The 13,205-nt window shown below is 32.7% G+C and overlaps 1 protein-coding gene across 2 annotated transcripts; it reads left to right on the forward strand.

The window, feature by feature from the left end:
* The first annotated feature begins 505 nt into the window (after positions 1-505).
* Positions 506-7,078, forward strand: LOC109816837 (oxysterol-binding protein-related protein 1C). Of its 2 annotated transcripts, XM_083063157.1 has the most exons (11): positions 947-1,077; positions 1,436-1,485; positions 1,716-2,072; positions 3,339-3,438; positions 3,614-4,062; positions 4,193-4,348; positions 5,234-5,401; positions 5,499-5,639; positions 5,746-5,976; positions 6,287-6,400; positions 6,761-7,078. In XM_083063157.1, exons 3-11 carry the CDS (start codon positions 1,824-1,826, stop codon positions 6,935-6,937), a joined length of 1,785 nt encoding a protein of 594 aa, XP_082919283.1. In that variant the 5' UTR covers positions 947-1,077; positions 1,436-1,485; positions 1,716-1,823; the 3' UTR covers positions 6,938-7,078. The 2 variants fall into 2 exon arrangements, with proteins under 2 accessions (XP_020237570.1, XP_082919283.1); XM_020381981.3 differs by lacking the exon at positions 1,436-1,485 and having other exon boundaries at positions 506-1,077.
* Positions 7,079-13,205: the final 6,127 nt, after the last annotated feature.

Here is a 13,205-nt window from a genome sequence, read left to right on the forward strand (position 1 = left end):
ATGAATTTAAGACACAACAAATCGCATCCAAATAATAAAAAAATGTGAAAGCTATATTGGATAATTTATATTAATATATATTACATAAGCGTATATTAACATATTTACGCACTCGATGGCTTTTCCACCAAGTAAGTGTTTACAATCCGAATCCAATCTCTGCTGTTATAAAGCATATCAAAAGAAATAAATAGTGTATAACAGTTATAAAAATAAAATAATTTACCATATACAGAATCATTCATGAATAAATGGCATAAAACCTCTTTTACATTCTGATTCTTGCATTTAAATTCTCCCCATATTTAATTCTTCACTACGTAAATGACATTAATATTATTTTATGGTAGATATTTAATATCTTTTATATAATACTTAAAATCAGAGAAAATTAAAAGAGCAAAAGTATTTATTGTTGAGATAATAATTAGATTAAATAAAAAAAAATAATAATAAAATAATATGAGTTAGAGCAGTGAGAACGTAACCGTTTTTTAATCTCCGGATCCTTCACGCGAAGTTGCAGTCTCTTCGTCTTTCTATTGACTCTCTTCCAATCAGCAAACACGCCATGACCCTCTATTTAACCGCCACCGCAATTCCCGCTCGCGCCGCCCTCCTCCGCCGCCGTTAATGCATCCCTTCTGCTGCGTCTCCGCCGTCTCCGACCACTCCTCCCCCTTCGCCATGCCGCCTCTCCCGCCCGCCGCCGCCGCCGCCAGATCCGACTCCGCTCCCCGACACGGCCAACTCCAGCACTGCATCGCCAACGGCAGCCTCCCGCCGGCGCCGGCCGCGGTGGACGTGAGGATCAACGACCTCGTGGGGAACGGAATCTCCGGGATTCTGCACAAGTGGGTGAACTACGGGAAGGGGTGGAGGCCGCGCTGGTTCGTGCTCCAAGACGGCGTTCTCTCCTACTACAAAATCCACGGACCCGATAAGATCGTCGTGAACTCCGAAACCGAGAAAGGATCCAAGGTCATTGGCGAGGAATCCGTGCGCATCATTTCGCGCAACCGGAATTCCAGCCACGTCAACCATCGCCGGAACCCTGTCGGCGAAATCCATCTCAAGGTTCATTCGTCGTTTCCTCTTTCTTCTGTTTTCTTTAGTTGTTGTTTATTTTCCTTATTACTTTCGTTTCTGTTATCACGCTGGAAATTCAGAGGTTTCATTATTAGTAAGAGTTTACTTGTGTGAATCTGAATATCCGATTTATCCAATGTTCGTTTTCTTAGTGATTATAGACGGAACTAGTTATTAACGGAGTTTTCAAGTTTTAAATCGTGCTGTTTTCGTTTGATCCTTGTTGTTGCAGAAAATTGTGAATAAATGCAACTGCAATTGCGGTGGTGGACTTTTTTTTTTTTTTTTTTTTTTTTTTTAAATTTAAAAATATTGGTTATTAACTTATAAGATGGGTTCCTAACAGGGATTACGTGAAGCGGAAGGGGCTAGTTCCTTTTAACTTCGCAAATTAAGGTTCGAATCCTCGCTGGGAGAGGTGCTTGCATTTAGGGTGGATAAATAGAATTGCCTCTGAAGGAGGATGGATATCTGTGGGAAACAAAAAGAAAATTTATTAGATGGGATGTTAATTGATATGTAGAAACTTTGATGTGGTGTCTTGATGATTTTTTCCCGCTTTCTTTTTTGGTGTTGTGAGTGGTGAGTTTTGTTTGTTACATTCATCTCTGTGTTTCTGTGTGTAGGTTTCGACAATTCGTGAGAGCAGATCGGATGACAAGCGGTTTTCTGTTTTCACTGGGACTAAGAGACTTCACTTGAGGGTTGAGGCTCGCGAGGATCGAGTGGCGTGGATGGAGGCCTTGCAGGCTGTGAAAGATATGTTTCCTCGGATTTCCAACAGCGAGCTGATGGCACCGGTGGACAATGTGGCTGTTTCGACTGACAAACTGAGGCATCGGCTTATGGAGGAGGGTGTTAGTGAGGCAGCCATTCAAGACAGTGAGCAAATTATGAGAAATGAGTATGCTGCACTGCAGAACCAGCTTCTGCTGCTTAAGCAGAAGCAGGTGACGCTAATCGACACTTTGCGGCAATTAGAGGTACATTTAATGAAAAGTAGAAAACTTCATGCCAATCAAACTGGCTATTCTTGGTGGATTTCTACTACTGCACAGAAAGCTGGTCATTCTTAGTACTCTTTTTAGATTCTCGGCAAAGAAGGGAGGGGACCATGTCTTTCTCCTTTTCATTTAAAAGAAAATAGAGGAGTGTGTATTATCAATATCATCCTGTTGATGTGTAATTTCTCAAGTTTTCTTCCTATTGTTATTTTCTTGTACTTTTGTACACTTACAACCTAGAGCCGAAATCTAAGGGTTTCTTTTTTAGTTCACTTGACAGAGGTGCAACAGTAATTAATAATATTCAGTGTTCTTCTATCAATTTCTTCTCCCTTCTCTGTTGAATTGGTTTGTGATGAACAACTACTTTCCATATCTCAGTATCGAGAGTCTCGTTTTATCTAGTTAGATGCCTTAAGCAGGGGATTTGGTATCAGTAGTGTCTCTTAAGATATAAATCTTAACTCCAAAAGGAATGAAGTTATGGTTAGTGGGTTTTGAGCCTCTTTTACTCTCTTACATTTTGTGATGATTTTTGAATGGATTAGTAGTAGAATTCTGTTAGAAATTAATCTTTGGACAATTGGACTAATGATATATATGCACAATTTTTTGTTCTTTATAAAAAACTGTATAGGTTGGAAATGAGACACTAACAAGATATATTTCCAGGTTTATTTATTTATCTTGCTGTAAAAGTTTTCCACTAGTTAAAGGCCATGCATGTAAAGGTGCAGCAGTTTGACTAATAATAAAATACTATACCTAATCTGAAGGAGTTTTTATATTTTTGTTTAGCCAATAAGTTTCTTCACCTTAATGTATAGGCAGAAGTTTTGGAATAATTAGGAAGGAATTAATAGGTCACCATGTTTTTCTGCATTAATGTATTTTACAAGTGTGCCTTTCTGAGATTTTACTGCCATCCCCCCCCCTCTTTCCCCCAAATTGCTGTTTTTATTTTAATTGGGAGAGAGTCAGTGAACTTGGTTAACTCTGAAATAGGAAATGTTCCAATATTTCTTTGTAAGGTTGTGACCGTTAATAAGCCCATCCAATGAATTACCTTTGTTTTCTTGGTTTCCTCCCAGGTTAGACAAAATGGTTTTCTTTGGCTGTGGAGAGTTTTTGTTTGATCTTTTAGTTTTTCAAGGATTTATTTTTATTTGTTGTCCTATTGATTAAGGTTAGCATTTTATTCTCCTTGTGTAGTAAAAAACTTTTATTTGTACTTCATTATTGTAGACAGAAAAGGTTGATCTGGAGAACACTGTTGTTGATGAGAGCCAAAGACAGTTGAATGATCAAGAGGCTTCCTCTAGATTAAGGCAGGAAAAATCTAGTGGTAAGTGCTTGAATGGTGACCATTCGTATGTTTAGGATCTTTGCATCGATTCTGTTTTGTTTTGGCATTTTCTTGAAACTAGAACTGCTTACATGCCAGCCATTAATGATGATAAACTAATTTATTTCTTAACTATTTTCATTTTGTTTTTCATTTTCACTTTTTGATTCCGAAGCAAGTGCAAGTGAGTCTGATGATGATAATGAGAGAAATGATGCAGCAGAGGAAGAGACAGACGACGATGACACTGCCTTTTTTGACACTCGTGATTTTCTATCATCATCCAATTCTTTTAAAAGTAACGGATCTGATTTTAGGGCCTCATCTTTCTCTTCAGAGGATGAAGGACTCTATGCAGTTGAATCAGAGGAGGATGTTGATCCTTCAATTAGATCTGTTGGAACCAACTATCCGTATGTTAAGCGTCGTAAGAAATTGCCTGACCCTGTTGAAAAGGAGAAAGGTGTCAGTCTTTGGTCAATGATTAAGGATAACATTGGGAAGGATCTAACCAAAGTTTGCCTTCCTGTTTATTTTAACGAGCCTCTCTCCTCCCTGCAAAAATGTTGTGAAGAAATGGAGTATTCATATCTTCTGGACCGAGCATATGAGTGGGGAAGGAGGGTAAGTCTGGATATGGCACCCAAGTTTCATGTTGCCGTGTTTTTTACTTTGGTGTTAGTTCTTAATTGTATAACTATTTACTGGGTACAACCTTCCAACTATTTTAACTCATTGATGATATTATGCACAGGGTAATAGCCTCATGAGGATTCTCAATGTTGCTGCTTTTGCTGTATCTGCCTATGCTTCAACTGAAGGGAGAATTTGCAAACCTTTTAATCCCTTACTAGGGGAAACATATGAGGCTGACTTTCCTGATAAAGGCTTTCGATTTTTCTCAGAGAAGGTATAATCTAATCTTAGACATTATATTATTGAATAGATGATCCTTTTCTTGATTATTTTGATCATATGCGAGTCAATAATCTTTGATACCTTGGAAAAATGTTGGGGAATGTATTTGAATTTTGGGGAGGTTATGCAATTCCAAGGTTAAGGATTGCCACAAGCCATAACGAGTGCTTAGTTTACAAATAAAATAACCTACTATTGAAAGGCCACCTGTGAGAATTAAAAGGTGTATGTGTGTGAGCATGTAGCTTTGTTTTTTGCAGTTGTTATATGCTCTCTCCATTCCTTTTTTATCTGTCGAGTTTTTTATAAAATTTTGTTTCTATTTTTACTTGTCATTTTTAAATTTCAAGACAACATTAATTGTCATGTTATCAATTATACCTTTACATCCCACCTAACTTTAAATTAATTTACACATGATAACTAATATGCATTTAAAATAAAGCAAAAATTAAAGAGGGTAAAATTGGAAACATATAATCATTCTATGGAAAATAGAAAAATTTATTATGTTTCTTGACTCGTGTAAAACAACCTTAAACGACTATTATAAAGGAACGGAGGTAGTAATTTGTTAGTTGTTTAAATTCCTACATTTCATTAATCATGCTTATTTGACGTCCTTGGAACTTGTTGCTTCTGGATAAGAAGGAAAAAAATGTTCCTAATATAAGACACAGTTTGAAGGAAGAACTCAATTAGAATCTTAAAATTACTCCGTTTATTTTTTATGAATAAAAATTGATGTGATTGGGTGCTTAAATTCCATAGAACCCTATGGACCACAATATCATTTGAATTTCAATAATGTATATGATTATGCATTTTGTAATGTCTGTTTCTGTATCTAAATTAATATATTTCTGCTTCCTCTCAGGTCAGTCATCACCCAATGATAGTCGCATGTCACTGTGAGGGTACAGGTTGGAAATTTTGGGGGGATAGCAACTTAAAGAGTAAATTTTGGGGTCGGTCAATTCAGCTTGATCCTGTCGGCATTTTGACTCTGGAATTTGATGATGGTGAAGTATTTCAGTGGAGTAAGGTATATTTAATTGCTTCCACTACCATGTACCCAATGGTCACAAAGAAAATGCTGTGTTTAGATTTGGTTCTAAACTGATATGGAGCTTTTCTTTCAGGTTACTACATCAATATACAATCTTATATTGGGAAAACTGTACTGTGATCATTATGGTACAATGCGTATACAGGGAAATCGAGACTACTCATGTAAACTGAAATTCAAGGAACAATCTATAATTGATCGAAATCCTCATCAGGTGCCATATATTTGTTTCATGGATTCCATCTTTTCAGACGATTGTCTTTGCTATGATATTAACTTCTGTCTAATATAGTACTACTTGACATGAGAACTTCTTTCAGGTTCATGGTATTGTTCAGGATAGAAATGGGAAAACATTGTCTACATTACTTGGAAAATGGGACGACAGCATGTATTATATTAATGGAGACTATAGTGGGAAGGGGAAAGGTTATGAATCGATGTCAGATACCCATCTACTATGGAAGCGTAGCAAGCCTCCCAAGTTTCCCACTAGATATAACTTCACTCGGTTTGCCATCACATTAAATGAACTTACCCCTGGATTAAAGGTATTTTTTAACTAATACTTTCTTTTGTGTTGCCAGCTTATCTTTTATTCCATTTCTTTTTCGTGGAAAAAATGTGTTGTATTTTCCACCTTTTACCACATGCATTTTTGAATTGGTGTATATTATTACTATTGCTTGCCTTGCATCAGTAATGAGATGTTGTGACCATTTCCATAACACGGAAGAAGAGCCATAAAGTAAAAGATAATTTAAATTTAATATAAAAGAACGAAAATATTGATATTATATTTAGCATACTGCGAATACTTGTGCTCCACATTTATTATCAATTCTATTTGTGCATACGTAGGAAAAGCTGCCACCTACTGATTCCAGGTTAAGACCAGACCAAAGGCATTTGGAAAATGGGGAGTATGAGATGGCAAATTCAGAAAAGTTGCGGTTAGAACAACGGCAACGCCAGGTAAATATTTCATTTTTCTGTGACTTTGTGTTTCCTTCGTTGTTTTCACTTGTAGGCTAGCGTGGAGCAATTAATATAGTGTATTTTCAGTTATATGTTTGAATTTGAATTCTCTATAGTGAGTGGGTGTAGTTCAAAAAATACATCGATAATAGATAATTAAAAAAATGCAGCGGTTTAAATTGTAATTGTATTGTAATATAATACATCCATGTATAAAAATAAATTAGAAAGTTGCCAAATTCTTAACAAACATTATGCACTATAGAGGAGTGAAGTCTTTTTGCAATATACTTATTTTCCAAGTCAACTTCATTAGTTATGTTTGTTATTTGATATTTCTGTTTGAATGGGATTCAGGCTCGGAAAATGCAAGAGAGTGGTTGGGAACCACGGTGGTTTGCGAGGGATAAAGCAAGTGGCACCTACCACTACCTAGGAGGGTATTGGGAGGCCCGAAATCAAGGAAACTGGAACTCCTGTCCTGACATTTTTGGCCAGATTCCTTCTGATCATCTCTCAGACGAAGGTCAATAATAGTCCTTATAATTTTTCAATTCTTTTACTATTGGGAATCTTATGACTTCTGTAGATCGTAGTTAAGGTTCCCCCCATAAAATTATGATAGTCAATCATTTGAAAATATCAGCAGGCAATAATATAATTCTTTTTCTTTTCTTTTTGAGCCTCATTTTATGTTTTCATTTTTTTTCCATAATTAGTAATGTGAATAAATTATAAAATTTCTTTCAATTTAGGTTCATATACTTGTTTTCCTAATTTTAATTGATACAATTAATCTTTAAACCCTAAATATTGTTCCGCGGTCTAGGAGCCATTGGTCTATTTTATTTATCATTTTTCTACCGAGTTTTGTATCATTATGCTGATCTGTTTGCTGATTAATTAGAAAATATAATTTGTATTTATACAATCCTTCTGGACAAAAAATTTTGTACAATGAAGGGAAATAGAAAGAAAAAGTAGTATCGTAAAAAGTGTAATAAAAATGTATAAATAATATAAGCCAAAAAAAAAAAAAAAAAAGGCCACCATGTATGCAAAATCATAGTGGGCATTTTCAGCATAAAAAGCCCATAGTGGTATTCTTTATTTGTTTATTTTTATTTGGTCATGGTTCCTTCGACTTTTCAAAGCATCACCATCCCTGTCCCGAAGCCCAAATATCTGCCCAATTTAACAAGCCTTCCAAAGCCCAATTTAAGAAAGTCCTAGCTCCTGTTGCGTGGCTCCAATTTACCTTCTAGCAGGGCTTCATTTTTTAATCAGGACATGAACTGTGTAAAAATGGGAAACTGGCTTACGAAAAAAGTTATTGCTCATAAGCAGATATTTTGGTACGACTTTACATGGACAGTTTTTTAGACAAAATTTAAATGATGTTTAGTTTAATTAAAATTAGAATTCTATCTTGATAAGTCACAGTCACCAATGTTTAATATACAGGTTATTGAAATGAACTTTGAATTTAAACCAGAGAATAACGTCAAATCATTTGAACTTTTTAGAGGGGGAACAACGGGCTTCATTTGGGCCTGCGGTTACATCAACATAAAACGGTCAATGAGGCATTGAATAAACACATTTGGGCCCAACCACGGGACATATCCATATGCGAAATGGGGTTATCGTAATCAGTGTAAGCAAAAAGAAGCATGCAATGCTAATGAAACTTCGTTATCTTCATGATGAATAAAACAGGAACAGGTACCTACACGCATGATCCATAGTCATCGGAACATTAAATGTGTGTATTTGGTCCAAACAATAATGGAACTATATAGAGAGAGAATGTGCATACGGGGTGATTAAAACCCAAAGCAAAAAGAAAATAAAAAAACAACACAAAGAATCAGACCTGTTCAAGAAACTTCCGTAGACAGAAAAAGAAAGAACAACAGTTTCAGCTTAAGAAACTTTCGCTTCTTCAAAATGAATAAAACAAGTAGAAGATTGCTACAAACATACTTCTAATATAAAAGTAGAATTTCTATAATAAATTTTGATCAATCAATGTGATTAAAAGAGTGAGGGTCGGGTCTAGGTAATAAACTAATTTATGAATTTTTAATATGAAGGAGGTATTTATATTTCATAGTTTTAAACCTAATTCAACTTTACAAAATTAGTTTATAAAGTGAAGATTACTCTTTACTTCTATATTATTTTATTGTTTAATCTCTAGTGAATGTAAGACTTCAATTTTTTTTTGATATTCGATTTTATTTAGAGGAAAATTATATCCGAAAAAGGATGTGAGACAAAAGGAAAGAGGTGTTGATGTCATTTCTACTTGTTTAATTCATTTAGAAGAAGAGGAAGTTTATAAGTTGTTTTCCTTTCTTTTTCTGTCTACGGAAGGTTCTTGAGTTTTGATAACATATAAAGTGCGTTGACAGCTTAAGAAACAAGCATGTATACTGATATGGTAAATTATGGAATGTGTTTTCAGTCATTTGGCTTTTAATTTGGACAGTAGTTTGTTTAACATAAGCAACTACCTCAGACATTAAATTCTGATACTTGAAATTGAGAATGAGAAATTTTCTTATTTCCACCATGGTTTGGATCTCATGTTACCGCAACAAACGAATTCTAAAGGGTTTAAAGCGTCCTTATTAATTCTTTATTTCCATCATGATGGAAATGGATATTAGTTTTATGTTGTTCCTCCTATTGTAATAAAAATATAGGGTTTCACATTGTGATAAATTCGGAGAGCAAGCAATGGAGAGGTTTTGTCAAATACAACCTGGGATCCAGCATCAATTAATACTATAAGAGATTCCCAAGCAGTTTGATGAGTTTTAACTTTCTAGTTTATTTAATTAGTGATGTGTATACTTTTTACATGTTTGTAGAAGAAAACGTAGTTTAGCAAATGGGAATGGCATAGAGGTTCTTTGTGGTCGCAAAATACCTATTAAGAGAGCAGCAAAATTAGAATGTTAAGAGCAGGAATAAGATACAAAATGATTCTATATCATGAAAAGAGAATAGTCTAGTATTTCAAAGAAAAGATGACAGAAAATTAGTTAAGGTGATTTGGATAAGTCGCATTGAACACCGGTAAGAACTAAGAAGAGTAGATTGTATGATTTTCAATCTATTTAAAAGGAGAGGATGAAAACAAGCAAAACATTGAAGGAAGTTATCGAGAAGAATTTCATAGTAAATATCTATGAAGTTTTGGTCTTTAATCAACCCAAATAATATCATGTAATTTATGTCACTTAGTAGGATAAGACTTTTGTCTTTGCTGTTGTAGAAGAAAATGGAGTGTGAAGGAGAGGGGATGCCAATATCATGCCATTTTGTCTTCTCTTTAAATTTCAATATTAAAAGAAAAATATTTTGTTCTCATTCTATCTTCCTTACTTCCTCAAAATTTTCAACTAAAAAGAGAAAATTATAAAAATCTTCTAAACATTATGCAGAGAGATTGTTCACAAACTTATTTTTCATTTGAAAACTTAATGATTTTATCAATACATCAGAGATTCACACATATATTCATATCGATATAGATTTAAGTTTTTATAAATTTATTTTTTATTATCACTGAAAATATCTCGTATAAATAAAAATATTCATGTATTTATAAACTCATCTTCATCTTCCTAATTCAACTATGTAGGATTTTGTCTGCTCCCCATACAAGGAGCCCTCCTTTCCACTCCATTCCTTCTATGACGTTTATGGCAGTAAGTCCTGTCCTGGTCATGTATGGTTAATTAAGTTTTGTGGCCTTTTCTTGTGTCTGATTTCACTCGTAATGAAAGGTGCATGCCATTGTTTATTTCTTTTCTTTTTCCTCCAAATCTTTCAAATGAAACATGATGTTTTTGTGCACATGCAACAACATGTCGAGCTATTTGTCCTAGTCTACCTATCAGACAAGTCACTATAACTATAGCTATCTTTTTAATTTCATGATGCAAGTCTTGTTTCTTTCGTGTATTTTATAGAAATTACCCATTTCGAAGGGAACAAAGTCTCTTGTGGGAAAGCTCCAACTATGTGCTGTTCTTTTCAAATTCTTCATTAAGATTACTCAATCTTTTGACTTTTCACCCGCTGCTGATCTAGGAATAGCAAGTCTTCCCTAGTGAAATTATATAAGTGGACACTAAAATTATCTAAGCAACTCATACTTCTTCATAGTACAAGTTATAATAATTAAAGTGCTACATCCACAACTATTCCGGATCTATATATACTTTATAGCAATATAGGCACGATCGAGTTTCATGCATTTGCACTATTTAATTCTATAAAATGTGGCATATCGTCATCCACAATCAAGTATCATTCATAAGGAGCGACCAATGCCGTGAAGATAGTAAAGAGAAGCCACATCATGCTCACTTCAGTTATTTTTTCCCCATTTCCTTTCTATCCAAATTTTCTTTCTTTCTATTTTTCTCTTCATTTTTCATCGTATAATTTCTCTCATATATTTGTTTCTCTCTCCCTATCTTTCTCTTCCTTTAACAGGGATACTCCAAATTTGGGGTGTGCTTTTAGTTTCTTTTTCCTTTGAAGAAGCCTATAGTATTATGGTGATTTTAGTCTCAAAGTCATAAATCCCTAACACCGTGTGTATATTATTATTAAACTCCATACTACTGAGTTTAATAATAATATACACAAGTACCTTATATATATAAGCATGTGGCCATAGAGCTTAATTTGTGTAAATATAAGAACGTTAGTCTTTTAAGCGAATTTTTATTAGTCTCAAGTTCTTGGTCAAAAGATACCCTAGGCAACAAAAACACACTCCATATACTAGCTAGAATTTAAAAATCTTCGTATGTTATTTTGGAAAAAAAATATATTTACAAATATAAATTAAATTTATGACATTTTAAGTCATTTACACTTAATTATCTTCCTTTTTTTAAAAAAAAAAAAAAAGAAGAAGAAGTAAGATTCCGATGTTAAGCATGAAAGAAAAATACTTATATTCTGTTTTCATAAGAGAGATAATATGCTTTTATTACAATTTATATATTATTTGTTAATATTGAATTATTAAATTATACATTAAAATTGAGTTAAATATATAAAATTATATGTTAAAATTTAGTTAACTATAATTAATATATAAACTTATTTATTCAATATAAATAAAAGAGAGTGAAAAATAAAACAGATAAAAAAATTAAAAGCGCTTTAAATGTAAAAATGATATAATTGTGTTTATTATTTTAATAAATTATAACATTTTTATTCATGATTTTTTTTGTTTAAAAGTTTAGTTATATCTTAATTATATGAGAATAATCAAATTCTCTATTATCATCAAAATTAAGCATTTTTTTTCCATTGATCTCGATAATATTAAACCCATAACTTTTTACACATAGATCTTTAATCTGTTTTCCAAAATAAAAGAGGTTTATATGCTGACCTCACCCCCTTGTAAATGTATTAACTCAGCATAAAGAAAATGTGATTTTTTAATTGTTAAACACGTACTTATTAATATATTTACGGTTTATGAGAATTTAACACACAATCTCATATCGATATGATATTATTTATTTTGAGTTGGATTTTTTTTTGTCTTTACTCAAAAGGTTTTATACTAATGAAGGTTTTATGTACTTATAACATGTTTCTCTTTTTGTTCTAACAATTAACGGGGGACTTCTTTTGTGTAACGCCCATTTTATAATTTCCAATATTATACGTGTATATATATATATATATATATTAAAAAAATAAAAGTGTATTATTAATAATATTATATGTGATAATAATATTTACAAATAATATTTACAATAATGTACTATTTTACACATTATTTCTTTCTTTTACTTCTATTACAATATTTACATTGATAATGAAAATAAATTTACAACTGAAATAAAATAGATCCATCAAATAGTCTCTACATTCCAATTTCTTCCAAGGAAAACAGCAGCAATAACCACGGCAAAATGATCTGGAATCTCAAGTAGATTCATCTATTTTGTAATATATTTAATTTAAAAAGAAAAACAAAGAAAAACGAGGAGTAAGAACAATATCCAATAAATACAATAATTCAAAAGAATGTACAAAATTATTTATAATCAATATTAAACACACACACACACACACACACACACACACACACATATATATATATATATATATATATATATATATATATATACAGATCATATATTAGATTTTCATGTTACAATAAAATTTGAATTATACTTGTAGTGACTAGTCAGGATAAATGAGCATCATCATAATATCAACCAACAAAAGGATATTTCACCTTAACCAACAAGAGAATAGTTCACCTTCATTCCTTACTCATTTAAATTCCCAAGGTCAAACCTCCAGCTACAAATAATTCAAACTTTATCTTCTATGGCCATAGAACAATATTTATCTTCATAAATACGTGAAGAAATAACAACAAAACGAGTCCAAGATATCACAACTATAACATAGTTGATTATAAATATATTTACAATAAATATATCTATGTAAAAAGAATATATTAAGAATACCAATGATATAAATAAAATGACAATCATTATAAAATAATTAAACAATATAAAAGATGAACACCTTAATAATTATTATATAGGTTAAGCAAATAAATGAGGTTAGGGACACCCCACTGAATAAATACATATAAAAAATAACATAAATATATAGATATAGTAATATATAAAATTTTAAAGAGATAAGGTTCTCCTCCCCCTTACCTTAGAATGTAGATTTAATAAGAATTAACTGCGTCAAAATTTAACTATCCTCTTCCTATTCATTATTC

The sequence above is a fragment of the Cajanus cajan genome, chromosome 9 (genome assembly GCF_000230855.2).
Source record: "Cajanus cajan strain Asha chromosome 9, NIPB_CcT2T_4, whole genome shotgun sequence".
Classification (NCBI taxonomy): Eukaryota; Viridiplantae; Streptophyta; class Magnoliopsida; order Fabales; family Fabaceae; genus Cajanus; species Cajanus cajan.